This window comes from Notolabrus celidotus, chromosome 22, assembly GCF_009762535.1.
Source record: "Notolabrus celidotus isolate fNotCel1 chromosome 22, fNotCel1.pri, whole genome shotgun sequence".
Classification (NCBI taxonomy): Eukaryota; Metazoa; Chordata; class Actinopteri; order Labriformes; family Labridae; genus Notolabrus; species Notolabrus celidotus.
The window spans coordinates 7,546,015-7,568,981 of NC_048293.1; the positions used below are offsets into that span (position 1 = coordinate 7,546,015).

The 22,967-nt window shown below is 40.1% G+C and overlaps 1 protein-coding gene across 3 annotated transcripts in view; it reads left to right on the forward strand.

The window, feature by feature from the left end:
• stxbp6 (syntaxin binding protein 6 (amisyn)) overlaps window positions 1–22,967 on the forward strand; it is a 149,170-nt gene that overhangs the window by 111,748 nt on the left and 14,455 nt on the right. The window contains exon 7 of one of the 3 annotated variants that reach the window (XM_034675267.1): window positions 22,448–22,569. The exons of the other annotated variants lie outside the window; for them this stretch is intronic. Coding sequence (XP_034531158.1) covers window positions 22,448–22,553 — 106 coding nt within the window. The 3' untranslated portion in view covers window positions 22,554–22,569. Of the gene's footprint in view, window positions 1–22,447; window positions 22,570–22,967 lie in introns of those variants that run through there. 3 annotated transcript variants of the gene reach the window in all.

The following is a 22,967-nucleotide window of genomic DNA, read 5'->3' on the forward strand; positions in this document are numbered from 1 at the left end:
AACTAAATACACATTACAGTAGGTTCATCACTTATACAATTCCAAAGCTTCTATGAGGAACCTTTAGTCTGTGATGATTTTGGTGCCCCCTGTGATACAAAGTGATACATCTCACATCTTTGCTGATCTTGACCTATACATGTGTAAGTCGGGTTGTCTGACGAATATCATCCTACTTTTTTTAACAGTTACTCATGAATATTTGCTGTGGACAAAGTAAAAAAAAAGGTTTTCTTTACCTTGTCTTGACACCTACCCCCTTGCAGTGGTTAAAGCCTAAAGAAGTACAATATAGAAATGTTCTATCTTTTTGCTTATGGTCTAGTTTGCTTTTGTGGGTCACAAAGATGCCTAACTGTTCATTTCTGTTTGTTTCATAACCAGTGAAAAACTCCTCACAGGAGTTTTAAGTGTATCTTACCCAACCGTTTGATTCCTGAGGCCTCCTGAGGTTGTTGTGTGTATGTCAAGGTGTGATCACATCAGTTGTAAGTAAAAAAAAAATTGGGGCAATATTTGGCATATTATTAGACCACAAACATTGATAAAAATGGCTGAATGAGAGCTCTAAAGTTGAGAAAAAGTATCAAATTTGTAACAGTACAGTTGAATAATGAAGGAGTTATAATATATCCCCCATGGCAGTCTATTCCAGTGTCTTCAAAAAAATGATTTTTTTCCTCCCAGACTTTAGTCTGTTATTCTCTTGTCTTTGAAATGGATGAGTGTGGTCTGAACACTCTCTGTCTATCTTCATTTTTCAGTAGCAGGACGAATTGTTTTGTGGTGTGAAGTATACAGAGGAGCTGCAGCTGCCCCTCTTTATTATAGCCAAACCAACAGAGCTTCCTTTTAGGGGAGAATTAATTCTTCCAGCTTGTTGCCTGTCTTAAAATGTCTTTGTCGCCCTTTAGTAACGTATACTTTCAAAAAATAATTTATTCTTACAAATAACAGTTCATACTGTCTATAAAAGGGATTCTCTGTTTCATGACATAAGGTTAAATCAAATATTGATATTTGATGGGTTTGATAGATGTATGTTCATGCAAGCATGATCAATCCAAGCAACGATAGATTTGTACTAAGGATTTCAAATCCACCAAAAGCAGGCACATAGAAACATTTCAATGAAAGAGTCATTAGTTTGCTGTTTCTTTCAAATCCACCAACACTGTCTGAGCTCCTTTTGTTCATCTAGTTTTCATGAAAAAAGAAGGTCAGGAAAATAAACTGATTCAGATGTGATGTAATCCAACTCCCCAAGCTGACAAAGCAGAGTGAAGACAGGCTTTATGTGCCCGTAGTGACTAATGTGCCTGTAAGCAGTGAGCTGTGGGGGTCATGGGTTTGTGGACACGTGTCAAACTGAAAAAGAGTCCAATCCCCCACAAACATTTACCACTGGTGCTTACTGTCACATCTCTCAAAATGTTTTTAGAAAGACACTGACACCAATCTTTCTTGATTTGTGATTTAAAAAAAAAAAAAACAACAGAGAAAAAAATTCTACTATTCTCTGATTACAGAGGAACAGGAGAGCATGAAGAGGAAGTGAGGGAGGAGAATTGATAGGGGACTTTAGTTTTGCCTTCAGGTTCAACTGTGACTTCAGCTCAGATTTGACATTGGCTCCATATGACAGCCTCAGTTCCAGCTGCAAGACACCCAACACTGACAGCTGTGTGTGCATGTGCGTGTATGCATGTGTGTGTGCGTGCATGCGTGCGTGCGTGTGTGTTGAATATTATTGGAATGACTAAGCCAACATACACAGCAGGATTACATTTTTATAACTACTCTTACAGTTGTGCTCATGAGTTTACATACCCTGGCAGAATTTGTGATTTTTTTGGCAATTTTTCAGAGAATATGAATAAGAGAAAAACTTTTTTTTTACTCATGGTGGTTTGGTGAAGCAAATTTTTTATCAACAACTGTGTTTACTCTTTTTATATCATAATGACAACAGAAACTACCCAAGAAACCATAAATTCTGCCAGGGTATGTAAACTTATGAGCACAACTGTATGTACAGTATTACAGTAAAGATATAAGGCTGGTGACTACAGAGAGAAATCACATGCAAATACACAAGCAGACACTGTGCGTTCTTTGACAAGTACTCCAACAAAGACAGACGGATTTAGTGGCATCAAACATTTGTCCACCCGTTTTCAGTGCCAGAGAGGCTTAATTACTCACTGTCTCGCACTTTGGCAGGTTTCAGGCTCTCTCCTGTTACTCAGAGGAGCATTTGATGTGCCATATTCGGTTGGCTACGCACATGCTTTCACTAAGTTTGTGCTATCTCACTCCAGACACGTCATGGAACAAAAAATATAAATACCAACAAATATATATACATTCTCCAGAAAAATCTTAACAAAACACAAGAGAGTTTACAGCCAGGTCACATCAGCAGAAGTTACATCTACACAACATGGCTTGAACACTTGGTTATGTAAGTGTGTGATAAAGTTTAGCTTGACAGCTAACTTCTAGCACGCTAGCCAGCTGGGTAGTGCTCGTCAGTGACAATAAGCTTCTGAGCATCTCACTATTTATACTCTGCTGGGTAGTCTACTCCCCCTGACATTGTGTTCTTGGAAATATACATAACTTCATTAATGAAAATGTTACTTAGGAGGTTTAACTTTATTTAAAACTAGCTCGATTTACAAACGTTTTCTAAAGGATTTACTTACACCACTGCAAACACCATCGTTTTTAGTGTGTGACTAAGAATGGCCCATTTGAATAAGAGTTTGTACACTGCTGAAAAGCTACAATAGCTCACTACTTTTTGGTTTTATCACTATTTGCCTTTTTAACCCTAGGACACTATTGCTGAAATGAGTAACACCATCACTAACGGCGGGTGTTTTTTACCCAATATCATATACCCAATAAAAAGTACTTGACATCAAAATCTATCAAAATATGACAATACATGATAAATTAGAGTAGTGTTCTTTTATTTTCTACTGTGCCATGTCTAACACAGTACTAACACAGCGACCTGACCCGATTAACAAAACACATCCCCATTCATTGAAAGTTGAGTGCACGCTGTGCTGGAAAAGACAAGGACACTGTGCAACTTTTTTCACATTTTTTCTCCTTCACTTCATAATCATGCATTCACAGAAAACGGGGGTATATTGTTTATGTTTTATGGTACATTAACCTTGTAGGGTGCTCTTTTGATTCAAAGAGTCTTATATTTAAGTTATAGTGTGACCAGTGGAGTTGGGCAGAGAGCTTGGGGGTCTGTGCCTCACAACTTTCTCTGCAGGCTGAGAGCTCAATTACCGTACTCTAGCTCAGTTGTTCTCAAAGTGGGGTCCTGGGACCCCTGGGGGTCCGCGAACCATAGCGTGGGGGTCCATGAAACAATTTGAATACATTTCTAATAAGTGTTATCTGTTTATCACTATGGTACATGGTATTATGGTTTACATTGATATGTTTTACGGATTAGGGTTAGGGTTAGGATTAGGGTTAGGATTAGGGTTAGTATTAGGGTTAGGGTAAGGATTAGGGTTAGGGTTAGGGTTATGATTAGGTTTAGGGTTATGATTAGGGTTAGGATTAGGGTTAGGATTAGGGTTAGGGTTAGGATTAGGATTAGGATTAGGGTTAGGGTTAGGATCAGGATTAGGGTTAAGATTAGGGTTGAGTTGTGATTAGGGTTAGGGTTGTGATTAGGGTTAGGGTTAGGGTTATGATTAGAGTTAGGGTTGTGATTAGGGTTAGAGTTGTGATTAGGGTTAGGGTTAGGGTTATGATTAGGGTTAGGGTTAGGGTTAGGATTAGGATTAGGATTAGGGTTAGGGTTAGGATCAGGATTAGGCTTAGGATTAGGGTTGAGTTGTGATTAGGGTTAGGGTTATGATTAGGGTTAGGGTTGTGATTAGGGTTAGAGTTGTGATTAGGGTTAGGGTTGTGATTAGGGTTAGAGTTGTGATTAGGGTTAGGGTTATGATTAGGGTTAGGATTAGGGTTAGGTTTAGGATTAGGGTTAGGGTTAGGATTAGGGTTAGGGTTAGGGTTAGGTTTAGGATTAGGGTTAGGATTAGGGTTAGGGTTAGAGTTAGAGTTGTGATTAGGGTTAGGATTGGGGTTAGGGTTAGGATTAGGATTAGGGTTAGGATTAGGGTTAGGATTAGGGTTAGGGTTGTGATTAGGGTTAGAGTTGTGATTAGGATTAGGGTTAGGGTTATGATTAGGGTTAGGGTTGTGATTAGGGTTAGGGTTATGATTAGGGTTAGGGTTGTGATTAGGGTTAGAGTTGTGATTAGGGTTAGGGTTGTGATTAGGGTTAGAGTTGTGATTAGGGTTAGGGTTAGGGTTATGATTAGGGTTAGGATTAGGGTTAGGTTTAGGATTAGGGTTAGGGTTAGGATTAGGGTTAGGGTTAGGGTTAGGTTTAGGATTAGGGTTAGGATTAGGGTTAGGGTTAGGATTAGGATTAGGGTTAGGATTAGGGTTAGGGTTAGGATTAGGGTTAGAGTTGTGATTAGGGTTAGGGTTAGGGTTATGATTAGGGTTAGGGTTAGGATTAGGGTTAGAGTTAGAGTTGTGATTAGTGTTAGGATTGGGGTTAGGGTTAGGGTTAGGGTTAGGATTAGGATTAGGGTTAGGATTAGGGTTAGGGTTAGGATTAGGGTTAGAGTTGTGATTAGGGTTAGGGTTAGGGTTAGGGTTAGGGTTAGGGTTATGATTAGGGTTAGGGTTAGGGTTAGGTTTAGGATTAGGGTTAGGATTAGGGTTAGGGTTAGAGTTAGAGTTGTGATTAGGGTTAGGATTGGGGTTAGGGTTAGGGTTAGGGTTAGGATTAGGATTAGGGTTAGGATTAGGGTTAGGATTAGGGTTAGGGTTGTGATTAGGGTTAGAGTTGTGATTAGGATTAGGGTTAGGGTTATGATTAGGGTTAGGGTTGTGATTAGGGTTAGGGTTATGATTAGGGTTAGGGTTGTGATTAGGGTTAGAGTTGTGATTAGGGTTAGGGTTGTGATTAGGGTTAGAGTTGTGATTAGGGTTAGGGTTAGGGTTATGATTAGGATTAGGGTTAGTTTTAGGATTAGGGTTAGGGTTAGGATTAGGGTTAGGGTTAGGTTTAGGATTAGGGTTAGGATTAGGGTTAGAGTTAGAGTTGTGATTAGGGTTAGGATTGGGGTTAGGGTTAGGGTTAGGGTTAGGATTAGGATTAGGGTTAGGATTAGGGTTAGGATTAGGGTTAGGGTTAGGATTAGGGTTAGAGTTGTGATTAGGGTTAGGAATAGGGTTAGGGTTAGGGTTATGATTAGGGTTAGGGTTAGGATTAGGGTTAGGATTAGGGTTAGGTTTAGGATTAGGGTTAGGATTAGGGTTAGGGTTAGGGTTATGATTAGGGTTAGGGTTAGGATTAGGGTTAGAATTAGGGTTAGGTTTAGGATTAGGGTTAGGATTAGGGTTAGGGTTAGGGTTAGGGTTAGGATTAGGGTTAGGGTTAGGGTTAGGATTAGGGTTAGGGTTAGGGTTAGGGTTAGAACCAGAACTAAACTTAAGCAAACAGAACCAGAACCAAACTCATGCAAACAGAACCAGAACCAAACCCAACCAGAACCGAACCAGAACCAAACCAGAAACGAACCAGAAACGAACCAGAACCAAACCAGAACCGAACCAGAACCGTACCACAACCGAACCAGAACCGAACCAGAACCGTACCAGAACCGAACCAGAACCGTACCACAACCGAACGAGAACCGAACCACAACCGTACCAGAACCAAACCAGAACAGAACCGTACCAGAACCGAACCAGAACCGAACTCAAGTAAACAGAACCAGAACCAAACTCAAGCAAACAGAACCAGAACCAAACTCAAGCAAACAGAACCAGAACAAAACCTAATCAGAACCGAACCAGAACCAAACCCAGAACCGTACCAAAACTGAACCAGAACCAAACCAGAACCGAACCAGAACCGTACTAGAACCGAACCAGAACCGTACCAGAACCGAACCAGAACCGAATCAGAACCGAACCAGAACAGAACCAGAACAGAACCCTACCAGAACCCTACCAGAACCGAACCAGAACCGAACTCAAGCAAACAGAACCAGAACCAGAACCAAACTCAAGCAAACAGAACCAAACTCATGCAAACAGAACCAGGACCAACTCAAGTAAACAGAAACAGAACCAACTCAAGCAAACAGAACCAGAACCAAACTCAAGCAAACAGAACCAGGACCAACTCAAGTAAACAGAAACAGAACCAACTCAAGCAAACAGAACCAGAACCAAACTCAAGCAAACAGAACCAGAACCAAACTGGAGCAAACATTATTAATGCATTGAGAAACATCCGATGCGTCAGTTTGGATGGGCTGATCCGATTTCTCCTCTCAGTGAGTATTTTCCCGGTCTTCAAGAAGACTCTCTCAGAAGGAACAGATGTAGCCAGGATACACAGCCTCCCCTCCATCACCTGCATCCTATATCCTCACTTGTGATTGGCCGCATGGCCGCCATGCTGACCAATCAAAACAAAGTTCTGCTGTGAGCAGAGCTGGGGTTGAGCACTGTGAGAGCTAAGCAGCGAAAGGAAAAAACTGGGAGCCGGCTCTCTCGATGCGAGCCGGCTCTTCTGATTCACTATAAAGCATCGGCTCTCAGAGCCGCAGCTTTTGATCATGACACATCACTAATGTGCTTAATCTGTGTTACAATTATGAGGGGGCCTTTGACAATTTTCTCACCTTTAAGGGGTCCCTGGCTCCAAAAAGTTTGAGAACCCCTGCTCTAGCTAGTAGGAGTGCAAACTCCTGATAGTGAAAACAAACAGAACAAAAAGAGCGACACAGCTGAACAGAAACTCCACGTTGTAGACATGGCTGATCATAATAGACATCGCCATGCAGGAAGACAGTTTACATTTTTTAAAATCTCTGAGAGATCTTCAAATACAGAGTGCGTCTTTACACCGGTGCGATTTTTTCAGAGTTTACGGTAACTCAAATAAAAAAACGTGACATTTTTTATATCAACCACTTAGCAGGATGAATATCATGATTAAGCAGGTATATTTTGAGTTTGAGTTGAGAAACATTTGTGGCCATTTTTGTCATTCAGTTCTATTTAGGTCATTAATGCACTGATCCTCTGATCATTATTATTATTATTTAATTATTTCAGTAAGGCAGCTTCCTGATTCCTTTGCTGGCTCTTTTGTTTTTTTCTTAGCTCATTTTATATTTTTTGAGAAAAGAGAAAGCTGAGATGAGAGTTGCCCATCTTTGTTACTTGGTTGCACTAATAAAGTGAAGTTCTGTACATCTGTGGTTGCATTATTCTATTATCAATTTGCCATCATTTTTAAGAATGTAAGAGATGATTTCATTGATAGCCATAGACTACATGTCTTTCAATGTAGACTTCCACTGAGAGGAACATATTAGACTATTTAGGAACTAAATTAGGAACTAAATTTAGACTGTCATACCAGCTTGATCATCAATGAAAATGTCCTGGAAATGTCCTGGAAAATGATCTCTGGAAAAGAGTGGGAACCCTGCACCCATTCTTGGGACATTTGAGACTTCCCTGGTTAAGGCACAGTCTCCTTCACACACAAACAGCTGCAGGAGAGAGAAACAAAAAAATCTCTATTGCCGGGTGAAAATCACCCGAACATGTGCCTGTAGGAAAAAGCAGGTTTGGGAGTAGGGAAACACCCATGCCTTCATAAGACAATGCTAAAGTTACCAAGGGACCCATACCACTCAGACAAACCCAACATAATGAAAATCATGTAAATGTGTTTGCCCGGGTGAAAAATCCCCCGGAGATAGTGTTCTAGGGTTAAGCAAATAGCTCTAATGTGCATATTGCATGAGGTCTTGCATGAGGTAGTGGTTCTCCATTAGGACTTAATTTGCCACAGTGAGCAAGTTTGTTAGTCATGACTTTAGACTTTAAAAAACATTAACAGCATAACAGCTCACCAAAAGTGAAGCCAAAACATTTAAAACTCCCGTATTGACTGGCTGCAGTAGGCCATGAAGCCCGTTTTAACAGATGGAATATGGGGCAAACTAGAAAATACATATCAAATACATTTTCCCATTTCCGAAATTCTTATCATGCTGATATATATTATGCAAGCATTCATTTTTTAGAGTACTTTAGTACTTATAATGTAGTGAAAGTAGATTTTTGAAACGAAGAGGTTAAGGGTGGCTGAATGTAAACTCTTTATTTAAAAGAAAAATGTACCTGCATGTTAGCAAACGGCAACCTCAGTCTAAAAATATGAGTCCAACGTGGAAGTGCTGAAAACTGCAGTTCATCGAGGATCCGCTTGAGGCTGCCTCTGGAAGTACAGGAAGTCACATACACATGAATGGGAAAAAGACGATCTTTACAGCAGAAATAAACATGTTTACAGTCTGGTACAAAAAAGACAAGTGTAGTCTGGATAGCTCATTTCTCGATCGGCACACACTGTATGGGGGGTGAATTTTTTCATAACGCAGTAGTTTCAAAGATATTAAGATTACGAGTCTTCCAATGAGAGGCACAGCTGACTTGAATGACAGGCGGGAACACTGTAGCTGTTGAATGGAGGCTCAAAACCCGCCTCTTTACGTCACAATCGCTCGACAGCAGCAATATGGCTGCCGCGCTGATTTGCTTCAAAACAGCGCTTCAGAAACAGATGCGTGTTGTCACGGATACTACGTCCATTATTTATACAGTCTATGGTGTCTAGTTAACACTATAAAACTCTTATAGTCCAATACATGTAAGTAAATGTATCAGTGTGGAGAGGTAAGGCCTCAGACCCTTATGTCAGCTACAGTGGATAGCAAAAGTCTACACACCCCTGTTAAAATGCCAGGTTTTGTGATGTACAAAAATGAGACCATTTTAAATCATGTCAGAACTTTTTCCACCTTTAATGTGACCTATAACATGAACAATTCATTTATTTACATCACAAAACCTGGCATTTTAACAGGGGTGTGTAGACTTTCGCTATCCACTGTATATAAGACCTAGGCACTGTGAGGAACATCTGCCTTTCTTACTCTGTCAGACCTGCAGCTGATGGGTGACGCAGTGGGTGGTTTGGGTGATCTGTTGGTGGTTCTGCTATGGCGGCACATTGGCTCATAGATTTAGATCAACACAGGCGTCTGCCTGTCTGTCTGTCTGCTCTGATTGGCCACTGGTCAAACATAATGACAGGTCATTTAGACCTAATCTGTCACAGACTGATGACTGCTCTGCTTGTCTGTCAATTCACTAAGGTAGACAGACTGGAAGGAAGATAGCAGGAAGGCAGTAAGAGCGGAGAGACTGTGTGTGAGAGAAACTGAGAGATGCTTTTTGATGGTTTTAATGTGTGTATCACGAGGAACCTAAGCCACTGTCAGCCCAGATCTTCTAGAGGAATGAAATCCCTGGCTTTAATCCAGAGACCTCTTAAATCTCTCAAGTGGAGTTCAGCCAGCTCAGCCCAACTTCGTCACCTTCACAGAGGTGCTGCAGGCAGGAGCTGGTTATAGGTTCTGAACTCAACATCAACTACTTATTCTTCTCTGGAACATAAATGAGTCTTATCTGCATGGTCTGTGTATTTTTCTATGTGAGAGTGTGCATACACAGTACTTGCATGAAGTTTCCAGCTCCCACATTTGTGGTTTTACCCTTTCGGCCCTCATCCTGCACATCACACACATGCACACACATATGAAAACTGCTAGTTGTGCATTCATGTAAAAGCTATTGATTTTGGTCCTCTTCATTTCTCACTGGATCAATATCTGTCCAGGACAATGCATGCGAACACGCAGCTGAAAATCAGGGAACATGTCCTTTGATGTCTTTTTTTCTGTATTCCCTGAGAAAAAAAAAGGACACTAATTGACGTCTCACCGTGAGGGCATCGTCCACCATCGGCTTCATTGCTATCTTACAGATGATTCTTCTCCCTTTACTAGTTAGAATGTTCTTTCAGCATATAGCTTATTCACTAAGCTCATGGTTTAGCATATAAATGATGTGTTTATCATTGGGTTTGTTGTTTCAGTCGTTATTGGTGTTTACTCCAAGGTTTAGCAATGTAATTACGAAATAAATGTATGATAAGAACTGCATGTTCATCAGGTTTTAAATCCTAGTGTTACATTTACTATTCCTGCTGTCCATAATTTTGCCCAGTTTTAATTACTCTTGTATTAAAAAGGCCTCATGCTGTGATGGCCCGGGTGGTGGAATAATTGCAGTTAGCTATTTAGCCCCACTGTGCTAAATTTCCTTCTACACAATTTCATTACTGGCCCCCATTAAATATTCATAGAATCTGAATGAAAAGCAGTTGAGGGTAATTAGGTGTTTGTTAATGCACATACTAATCCTTCGTGGAGCATAAAACACTGACTGACAGCTGTCAGCTTAATGTCTTCTCCCCACTGTCCATCCCTATACAGTTGTTCTGCCACAAATCTCACTCTGTAGATCTCTATATTATGCATCCTGTGTGTTGTGTTTACTGAAATGCGTGACACTGTAGATTAACCAGGCTTAGGTTTGTTTGTTCATTTATCTGGGTGATATTGAACATGTTACATGTGGCCAGGCTGACTTTCCATCTGTTCAGCCATCATGGGACATGTTGATGCTTGATTGAAAGTCATGATCCCAAGAATCTTCCAGATGTCTGACACATCTTGAATAACATGATAAACCTCTACTGGATAACTTTGGTGACCTCAACTTTTTTACAATTATATATGTTTCATATCGGATAGTATTGTGCCCACATTTATGCAAAAATTGAACTTTCATGCTGTAGAACAGGTACAATAATAATAATAATAATAATAATAATAATAATAATAATAATAATAATAATAATAATAATAATAGTAAAAATAATATGAAAGTAATAATTTAAATAATAATAATAATAGTGATAATAACATATGAATACTAATGATGATAATAATGTTGTTAATAATTATGATGACGATGACAATGGTATTAATAATAATAATAATAATAATAATAATAATAATAATAATAATAATAATAATAATAATAACAATAATAATGATAATGATAATAATAATATAAATAGTAAGAGTAATATGAAAAGTAATAATTACAATATGAATGATAAGAATAATACTAATGCTACTACTACTACTACTACTACTAATAATAATAATAATAATAATAACAATAACAATAATAATAATACATTTTATTCATAGGTGCCGTTTAAACACTCAAGGTCGTCTTACAAGGCAGAGTTAAAAATATGATACAGTGTAAATAATAAATAAAATTAACAGGATAATCCTGCACATAATGCAGTATTACAAAAAAGGTAATAGCTGTATAAACTAAAGTTGAGGCAAAAATAATAATGGAAAAACAAATTAACTACTGAAGCAAAACAGAGCAGATCAAGAGGTGAATCATAGAGATTGCAACAGGCATTAAAAACAGACATGACGTACAATAACAAAAAAATTGGACATCTCCAGATCAAATTAAGGCAAGTCTTAACAAATGGACTTATAAATGTCCTCAGAGTACACAGCTCTTCGTGCCAGTGGGAGGCAGTTCCAGAGTTTAGGAGTGAGAAGCTCAAACACAAAGTCTTCTTTGTGCAGACCAGCAGACACTGATGATAGGACCCCAGAGTCCTGCTGAAGTTAAATGGCTTCAGCAGCTCTTGAATATAAGCAGGTGGTGTATCATGCAGTGCTTCATCATTATAAGTATTTTGGACCACGTGTAGACGGTTCAAAGAAGTGTTGCTGCTGAGACAGGTGAGTAGAGAGTTGGGATAGTCCAGCCGAGATTAATCAAAGGCATTAACACTCATCTTCATCTCAGTTTTGGACACAGCAGGCCTGAGTTTGATGTTTTGTAAAGGGTGTTAGGGCTCAGTCCTGAGTTTAACAGCAGAAGATATAAAACCGAAAGTCTCCATTACGTTTGGAACAAACTGTTCATGGGTAGAGACGAGACCCTTTGTTTCATCTGTGTTCAGCTGGGGGAAATGATCTGCCATCCAAGCTTTTATACAGTTAAATTCAAGTAGATCAGACAATTTAAACACATTTCCAGATTTAACAGAGATGTAAAGCTGAATATCATCTGCAAATGGTATGATACATCTTTAAAAGTTCAAATAAGACTATAAGACATCTTTATTCTTACTACAGAGATGCACATAAATGGGGAAATTGAAAATGTTCGAAAACCCAGAGCCCGGGAATGTTTTACACAGGGTGGAATAGGACATAAAAACAGGAAATCCTGAGGTATGAAAGAAGAAATATGACTGCTGAGACAGAGGAAACACAGTAGGCAGACAGCTCCTGCTGCAATCTGAAAAATCGCTGTCACTGCTCCTGTCCCATAACCCCCATCTCCCTGTCAACACTACAGAGGAGCACAGCCATACGCAGGTGACACCTCCATGGCTCATGACAATGCAGCACATATGCAAACACACACTCAAAAGCACACACATTCCCACTTTAACTTTGAGCCGATGTGATGTCTTTGTCCTTGTGTAAGTGCATCAAGTTTTGGGTGTGAAAAGCTCAACATCAGTGTCCTTGAATATCTGTCACAATCTTCTTTTAAATGATGCACGCCAGCTTTGCATCCGTGACATCATCTCACTGGTGTCATGACGAATGACACCAGCATCATCCTTTAGTCTACAGAGTCTGTCCTTGACTTCCTGCATCTTTGCTTTATGTGCTACAGAAGAAGCAGCACACTAAATCCCTGATGGATTGGTGACATACCACCATGTGTCTGCATTGAGTGTCTGACTCATCGACTTCTGCTGGCGAATCTGTCATATGGACGTGATGCATACAGTAAAGAGCTTCCAGAGACTCTGTGTATAAACTGCAGGCTTTCAGTGGCAGCAACTTAGACAGGAATGTCTCCACAGGCGCTTGAGACACTCCTCTGTTTCAACGCTGCATTAGTGATGCTGCTGAGCTGCAGCATGTGTTTCTAACAAAGTCATGCTTACACTTGCATGTGCGCATACAGACACTCAGCAGGACATTGACTAATGCAGCATTCAATAATTAAATCCAAAGGGGAATAACGAATATTGAATAATGACCTCAGATTTACATCGAGGCAGCAGAATCCCTCTCCAACTCTGGCCCTGGAACAATTGATTTCTTTGGAGGAATACATATTAGACACATGAATAAGAAACCTTAGATTCAATGACTCTATTTTGTACAGCAAATTAAGATTTGAAAAAGGAGTTATAGTTACTGTGTATGTAGCTTTAAGTAAGGGATAATGTATGGTTAGTAGGTAGTTATGGGAAGTAGAACCTCTTTCAGGGTGGACCAGACCTCTCTGTTTCGTGTCGGGGTTGCTTTGCATCAGGGTCTTGTCTCACCCTGTCGGGATTCTATTTCCCATAACTACCTGCTAACCATACGCTTACTACCCGGCTACTAACTCAAGATACAAACACGTTGGCAAAAAAACCCCAACTTGATTAAAAGATCATTTTAATTGATTTACAATGATTTATCTGTACAGTTTTAAAAAAAAATGTCCCAACGTTCCATGATGATGGATTCTTATCTGCCTGTTTTGGTCAGTTTAACATGAAACTGTCCTCATTTAGCTCTCCTTTTTTTCTGAGCTCTGCGGTTGACACCTTTAAAAATATACAAGACAAATGTCATGACTTTTAACGCTGCTACTATCGTCACCACCACTCATGGTTTAAGTTTCTTTGTAGCAATCGGTAACTTAAAGTAACACTCATAGGCTCTGCTGCCATTGCTAATATTGCTGGACAGGATCCACTATGAGCCTGCCGATTTAGCATGCTAACCGAAACTAGCGTTTTTGTGAAATAATTTTGAAGTGAATGAAAACTAACAGTTTTATCTCATATGGAGTCAACAAGCAGAAGCAAAATATGCCAGAACTCTTTTCTGCGGATTGATTTGACATGACGTATGCTCAGTTTTCCTCTGGTGTTGCTAATGTTAGTGAAAGTTAATCACTGTTGTCAAGGGGCTTTTGACCAATCAGAATCAAGCATCTTACACAATCGGAAGATCAGTAAGAAAGCTGGGTAATAAACATTTACAATGTATACATTATATCAAAGTTGGGAGTTTTATTAAGCATCAGCACAAATCTGAGAGAAAATAAATGTTTTAAGCTGAGATGACCCTATATGTTCTCAAAGCTATTAAAGCTGGGGTTTGTAGTCTTGGAAAACTAGCATGAATTTGAATGTAGCATGTCTTCAGGACTCCGTCTAACCCCTCCCCCCCCTCCCCTGGGAGCTCCTCCAAAACGATGCCCCCGCTCACATGCACGAGTGTCGCTGATTCGTGACCATATGATCGTGACTGATTCCAAACCGGTCCTCACCAAAACATTATCATAGTGAAAGATAAAAACACAAACAAACATGGCTATTGTTAGTACGCACAGCTGTCATGCTAGCATTATCCAGTTGTAGTGGTGACACGATATCAGGAGAAAAGCTTTAATACATATAATACTGTAACAGCTCTACTGTTTGTTAAATGTGTTCAGTGTAAATGTTCTTAATTCCTACAGTGTTGACAGTCAGTGAAGGCATCAGGAGAGGTGTAGAGTGTGCGAGCAGGAGAGAGGAGAGACAAGAGGAGAAGTTTTTCATTCATTCAAACGTTGATTGTTGCTTTGTTGGTTGGTGTGATCACGGCCGACAGTGACCGGTTATTAAAGATCAACATGTTCACGAAATTGGCTCGTCATCCCTACAGCATCCGGATGGATGCTACAGTACATCTACATTTTCTGTAGGACTTACTAAATGTCATTCATTCTTCTGCTTGTCAGAGCCCCCGTGGTGAGAGCTTTTTAGACAGTCCTAAGCAAAGCACCTCATCGGGTCAAAGGGGACAGATACGATGTTGAGCGAGAGGGGCAGTAAATAGAGGCAGTGGAAGCAGAGGCAGGGGACGGGGAGTACATGCTGGGGAAATCTATGCGCATGAGGCTGGCAGAACGGCAGGACGGGATTTGATTGGTTTAAAATTTTGGGACCCAAATACAGTGATTGCCATCGGGACATAAAAATCATTTTAACCAGTATAACAAAAAGTGTATCTAAATCTGACTACCAACCCCAGCTTTAACAGAATGCTAAATGGCGCCTGTGTAGCATTAGATAGGGATGTGCATTTGCAGAAGGAAACCCCCTCTGGGTAAAGCTCAACACCTGCTGATGGAAATACTAGATCACCACTGGTTCACACTAGGGATGGGATGGGTACGAATACTCGAATACTCGAGTATTTGAGTACTCGCCATTGACCCCATGGTAACTGGAGATACTCCCATTAAGTTTTGTGGAAGCAGAAGGCTTCAAAGAGCTGATCGCGTTTGTCGAGCCAGAGTACAAGCTACCATAACAGAGAACAACTACGAGAGTGGATTGTGAGTACTCAAGTAGTCGTTCATTAGGTAATTTGAGTAGGAATAGTAGACAGTGATTGACGCTAAACTCACAGCCATCAATGATCACCAGCAGACAAGGTTTACACTCAGTATACAGCTGACTGGCTAAAAAGTGATTGTTTTCCATGATTTGTTAATTGAATAAGTTGTGTAATTTTCCTTTTAAATATGCAAGCTTTGGCTAAGCTCATTCAAACCCAAGGCTAGAACTGTTTACAGAAACGTACATGAAAATATTTCAAATCTGAACTGAAACCAATTTAAATCATTGTATATCTTTACTGCCATGTATATAACACCTTCTGCCAGGCAGTTGGATGGATTGTGGAAGAGGGTTTCCAGGGGCTTTAAGATTAGTCTGTGGTGATCTCATTATGGCCACATGCTAAATAGCACTCATCCCAGCGGGTAACTTCTTGTAATACTATGGCTGCAGAAAGTATATATCAGAAGTGCTTCCAGTAACCAATAAAGCTATTAAATCTCAACATAGAGATTTGTGTAGCTTCACGTATATCATGGGGCCATGGATGGCAGTGTTGCTGTGCCAGTCATTCACACACTTCAGTCTGAAATGGCTGAATATCTCTGAGATATTTCAACAACTATCTTAACTTCCGCCGTACATTTCCCTACACACATGTATAGTGCTTTTAGTATGAATAACAAAAACATTGTAGATTTTCTGATATTTCCTATAGCACCATGTGGTTTAGGTGATCACAACCTACTCGGGGTGATTTGTCATCACTTTGGGGATCCCCTGACTTTTCATCTAGCTGCTCTTGAAGCTCAAAGTTTGAGTTACATTCCAAGGTTACTTTTAAAAGAATATTTTTTTGGAGCATCTATGCCCCTATTAAATCGGACAGCTGAAGCCAGATGGTAAATGTGGGGAGCAGAGAATGGGAGATGCACATGCAGCAGAGGGTCGAGGCTGGGACTGTGACTGTAGCTTCTGTGCATGGGGTGCACACTTTAACCACTGACATCTCAAGTTTTTACTGACAATGTTGAAGACTGATAAATTCATATTCATGCGGCCAAATGTAACAACCCTTCTTTATGGATGATACAGTAACAAAGAGAGAAAGAGTGCAATAGGATTCTCACAGCTGAGACAATTCATCCTTGTACAATGGAAAAGAAAAATCTTCTCACAGTGTGCAAATCTTTACAAATATATGTGTGGAAATGATTTAAGTCCCCATAAAATGTCTGAAACATGCCTGTACATAAATCCAACTGGGCCAGCTATTCTGACAGCACACACACACACACACACACACACACACACACACACACACACACACACACACACACACACACACACACACACAAAGCTGACAAGCTCAGCAGGACAGGGCCTTCTTCCTCTTCATCATTTATTCACCAACACAGCACACTGTGGCCAGTACATCCTATAGAGCAAACATTTATTCTCAGCATTCTTCAATTTCCCTGGCAAAGCTTTTTTTCCAGCTCGACTCGGCCTTTTCACTACGCAATGTGCCGGCCATATTGGATCCTTAAGCCAATTCTGGTAGCCAGCGTATTGTGATCCGGTCAAATAGTGCTGAGAGGAGATATTAGTGTAACTGAATACATCCATGCATGGACAGTATTATGTATGAATGGACAGGTCATTCATTATGTATGAATGGACAGGATGGAGTCATGTATTTCACAATGCGTCCCTTGAAGGTCTTAATTTGTCAGCTATAGAGAAAGAGCACAGAGCCATGACAGAGGCTGTTCAGGGAAATGATACTGACTCTCTGTGGAGTGCTGTCCGAACTAAATTAGATCACTGTGAAGAATTATCATTGAATTTGTTATGGGGGAAAATATGACTCAGTCAATTATGAACACAAGTTGCACAATTATCTGAATTAATTTCCCATCATAAAATCATATTAAAATATTATTTTTCATGGCTGTCGTCACTCCCTATTCTCTTGTATTTTGGCCAATTATAGTCTGTATTGACAGACTCTGGCTCTCCCTTCTCTGAACATTGTAGCATTTAAATTTGACCCCAAATGAACTCCACCCTCCTATTTACCCACTGTTTACCTCTGCATGAGTTGCTGTCCGCTGATCTCACCTTTTTGCTCTTTAAAAAGTGTGGGTTTGTTGCAGAAATGAGGAACAGAAAGTTCTGAATCACTTTAGGTGAAATATTTTATGTGTTGTTTTCATGGAGAAATTACCCACGCTTGTTTCATACCAAACCTGCCACTAGCTAGACTCGTTCCGCTCTAAATTGCCCCTCACGTTTGCAACACATCAGCCACACGTTAATGGTTTCATGCTTGTGTACCTGCTAGATAGTTTTCCCAATGCAAATTAAATTATAGCAATGGCCACATCATTAGCATGCCTCGGAAGTTAATAAGAGATGCTGGCACGCTTTCATGGCCCATTGGCACTGAAGTGAATGGAAACAAAAATAGCATGTGTTGAATGAGATGGTTTCCATCATTTGTTTTACCCTACATTGTTAATTTGCCTCAATATACATTATACACACAATGTGAGCTAGAGTGATAATGAAGTTTTACCACGCACAATTAGGCTCACCATGACAACCTTTGTCATAACAATATCAACATTTTTTGAAAGCCTGTTAAGTAGAGGATGAACGATTTATTAAACCGATTTCCATTGCTTCGTTTGACCTCATTCCTGAATTAGCACCAACTGTATCCGAGTTTATATTATAGGAGCCTATGCAAAAATAAATGGAAGAAAAGGAAGAGCGATATCTAGCTTGTGTAATAATTAGGGCTGTCAGTGTTAATGCCTCAATCACGATGCAATATGGGTCTGACACTTATGCATTATCTTTTTATTTTAATTATTTATTGTGCTATTTTGTCCTTTGCAGTACACCATAGTTGAGACGCTGCAGCTTCTTCCTGCTACCTGCTGCTGCTGTGATTAAAGATTGCGACATCACTTCCATTTTGAGTCACACCTTTTACCTTACTTGTAATCTCAGACAGTTTAGTTGACAAGTCACAGTTAGTATGCATTTTATGTGAAACAAATTAAAATATTGCCAACATTTTGAAAGTGTGAGCTACCACCTAAGAATTGAACATACATGTGCAGCCATTCAGACTGATGTATGTGTGCAACTGCATCACAGAAGCTGACAGAGCACTATAACCTGTGGATGAAACTAATTGATATAAGTTATTTACAGCAGGGGTTCCCATAGTGTAGGTTGGGACTCCCTGGGGGGTTACAAGATGTCTTCCAGGTTTTAAATTATTTTTAAGTGATCTAAATTTGCCTATTTTACCCATTATTGTAAAAATATAGACACAAATAGTAGTTACATTTGTAATAAAGCCATGCAAATAAGTACCTTCCATTAGTTTTCTGCCTTTCTTTGTTGCCAGATGACTCCTAAAGGGTTAGGGTTATCTTACAGTTAATTAACAAAAGGATCAGTAGCAGCAGGTTAATTCACAGCAGCACAGGAAACACAACCACATGGAGGTAAACTAATTTTGAAGTATGAAGTAAATGAAGTATGAAGCAACATTTAATCACTTTGAGGGACAGAGGGGGTCACAAGTCTTTGGCACCTATATTTTGGGGGTTGCGGGCTGAAAAGTTTGGGAACCCCTAATCTACAGTACTTGTTTAATGGGTGGCTACTGACTGCAGGTCCTTCAACACTGAGAAAAACTCAGTTATAAGCGATGTCCTCAGGTTGGCATGTACTGCTTTACAATGTTAATACAGACTTAAAATCAGTTTTCAAATGCAAAATAATTGAATTTAAAACATGAGATTAAAGATGGGATGACTACCTAAATTAAATTATTTTGTAAATTCAAATAATAAGCAAAAAAAATCAAATGACCTGTGATTAATTGCATATAACAAATTACATTAAATGACATGTAGGGGAGAGTGGGGTAAAGTGAGATATTTTTTACATTTGCTCCCCTCTAAGCGAGCTAAAATGATATATCAGTTAAATTTACACATTTCCCATTAATTCAGGATGTTTCCTAGCAATGGAAATTATAAGAATGTATTCAGGACGAACGGCAGTGAAAATATGATTGTTTTTTAAAAAGTGGTCTTGTGTCTCACTTTACCTCAGCTTAGGGGTAAACTGACACAGGCCAGAGAAATCAATGGGGTTAACTGATCCACTTCCTTTTTCCACTCTGAAACAACCTAATAACACATGTTGTAACAGTTAGAATCCTGACAGCTAGCTTGACAACCACACATTCCAGAACTAATGTCGGACTAGTAACAGAATCATGGGGTTTGGTCAATTAAGCACATTTTTTTCTAAACACTTGAAAGTAACTCTGAACAAAATCAAATACAACGTAGTATAATTCAAAATGTTTTAATTAACATTCAAATGACAGATAGAACCTGTTAGATTAGAACGCAGTCTGGGGGTCAGAACACAGGACCCTTAGGGCCAGTTAGTGTCTGGGGGTCAGAGCAAAAGGCAATCAGAACCAGCTAGAACAGCCTGGGACTCAGAACACAGGACTAGACCCACCTGGATTAGAAGACAGAGAGATGGCGACGTGCTAGGAAGCTGCCAAACCAATCTTCACCTAAACTAGACAATTCATTATTATAAGATTTAGGTTTTTGGCAAGATCAGTTGGCCTTAGTTAACCTACATAATCATGTGATCTCTTGCACACCCTAGCCTACCTGAACATTGTGTCTTTGTCCAATTGGCAGGGACAGGGATATTGTTTTTCTCTGCATATTCAAATGCCCGTTGACGGCACTTAACTGGAGGAAGGCCATGGAACTGTTCAGCTAGCTGTTTCAAGTGTTTGGCAAGCTCCTCCTCCATCTCATCTGTAAACATTCTCTTTGCCTCAGCTACTGCACCCCAGGCTACTAATTTTACTTATCCTTTCTCTTTTTTCTTTATGAATCTTAGGAGGCTTGACTTGACAATATTTCTATCCCTTGCAGCTGCTCTTATAGACTCCTTTCCTTCCTTGACCCCAGCGGCTGCACTCTCCATCTCCTCAAGGGGTGTTTTGCCCCAGGTTGTCTTCCTGGTGTATTGCCTTGGCATGATGGCTTTTCTACAATGTTTATGATATAAAAAATAAAACATATGTAATGTAATATTACATTCAAATACGTTTAAGACTAAACATAACTTGTGCCTCATAGTGGGGTAAAGTGAGACACTGTCTCACTTTACCCCACATCATTTGTCTCACTTTACCCCACTGCCACAATTTTAGAAAAAACGACCTATCTTAGCAATTCAGGCTAATCTTCAGCAAGCATCATCACATGGTTTTAAATTTTGGTAGTTCATCAACATGTATGATATAAGTTTTTCTACCTGAATCAATTTGCTTTGGCACAACAGTTGATCAAGTTGACAGCAAGACAATTTACTTTTATATGCAAAAAAAATATTTTTGTGTAAAAACATGCTTACCACAGTACCATGATGTCCTCTCCTTCATGGCCAAGGGGAAATGGGAGGGGCTTGAAAACATAATGGTCACATGACCACATATGTGTTCCGTTGCCTAGATACAGAGGGTGTCTCACATTACCCGATGTCTCACATTACCCCACTCTGCCCTACAGTTCATTTTTTTCTATATATTTTTTCCCCAAAATAAGCTTTCTACAGCTCACTATACATTTAGGGTTAAATACACATTGGGGTCATTTGGCAAGAGGAAGTATATATCATAAATCACCTGTGTTGTTTTACTGCAGATAGGAACACCTGAAGGTGGCTAAATATCAGAAACTGTACACATCACATAATGTAGTTCCACAGAATAAAGCAGGAAGACAAATGACCAAATATACGGTTTACTACTTTATTATCAATATTGGTCGTGATGTATCATAATTCATACAACGTTTAAAAAACGGAATAGAAGGTTAAAAATTCTGGAGTGTATGTATCCTGTGCTGCTGCCTACTTCTATATGTTTTACAAACTGCATTCATTTTTCTTATTTTATAGTAACCTCAAACTATTACTCTGCAAGATGTAATTATTGCAGTGATTGCTTTCCCCATTAAGACAAATCTCTCATGAGAAACTCCAGATGATCATTTTCTCTTCATGAAAGTCAAAGCTGAAGACAAATAAAAAACATGGTTTGTAGGAACTGGAAGCCAGGTGTGACTCACAGATAGACAGTCACATGAGATGCTCCAGAGCAACATGAGTAACAACGTGAAATGTAGTGTCTCGGCGCTCAGGGCTATGTGAGCTCTGCGTCACCCACCCAAACAGTGTATGTCCACCCCTAAAGGGGAGAGTAGGAAGCCCCTTACCCGCTGCTTGGCTTTGGTTATGACATTGTCCCTCAACTTGAATCCCACTGCACTCCCTGCCAACCTCTGACCTAGAGCCGCTCTTTTGTGCACAAAGACCACAAAGTTCTTTTAGAGGAGGGATGACTCTGCAGACTTTTGCTCACAGCTCAACTGAAAACTTTGCTGCCTAAGTCACCATGTACCAGACGGGCATGTGTGGCAGACGCTGAGAAGGAAAGAGTTTTAGGGGTTAGTCATTTGAGTAACAGAAGGATGTAACAACCTCAAGGCTGCGGGAGCTCTAACATGTAGGGAAAAAAAGTTGTAAGAGGTACAAATGCTTGAGCTGGATGGGGCAAGGGTCAATGGGTCTGACGACACTGTATTTTTTCTCATGACAATTCAGCTGAATAACTTAAGAGCACTACTCTCTGGATTTTCATACCAAATCTTGTATTCCTAAGCGACCTGTGATGTAACTGCACTTTGCAGGAAATTACAATCACAGAGGTGTAGCAAGAAAGGAAGAATTTTTCACACTTAAAACTTCAATCCCCATTTGGTAAGAATTACTAAGTATTTTGTTTTCCCTATGTGTCACTTTTTACAGAGCATTAACACACGGTTGCACCAGGTCTTCAAACAGCGTCATGTCTCTGGGATTTCATGAAAAATCCTGTGTACTGTTCAGCCTGGCGTGTCTCTATTTCCTGTGAGGAAACCTTGTCCTGATGTGCTTCTGCAGCAGGATTGGGTGTGGCACCATGGGGTTTTGCTGCATGGCTGTTCAAAGGTAAACCCCCCTCAGACGGAAATACTGTCGGAAGCCGCAGCAGCCTCCACACACACACACACACACACACACACACACACACACACACACACACACACACACACACACACACACACACACACACACACACACTCTCTGATCCCTTCAGTTCTAGCTGTTCGTGCATACAGCTCACTGGCAGCAGCTGAGCTCCTTGTCGACCTTGAGGGATCGATGCAGAGGTGGTACAGCAGAGCTGAGTGGCCGTGTGGAAGCTCATAAATAAGAATGAAGGATGGCCCCAGGGGCCCGGGGTGAGGAGGGTGCGGGGGCCATCACGAAACACCCCAGCGCCGAG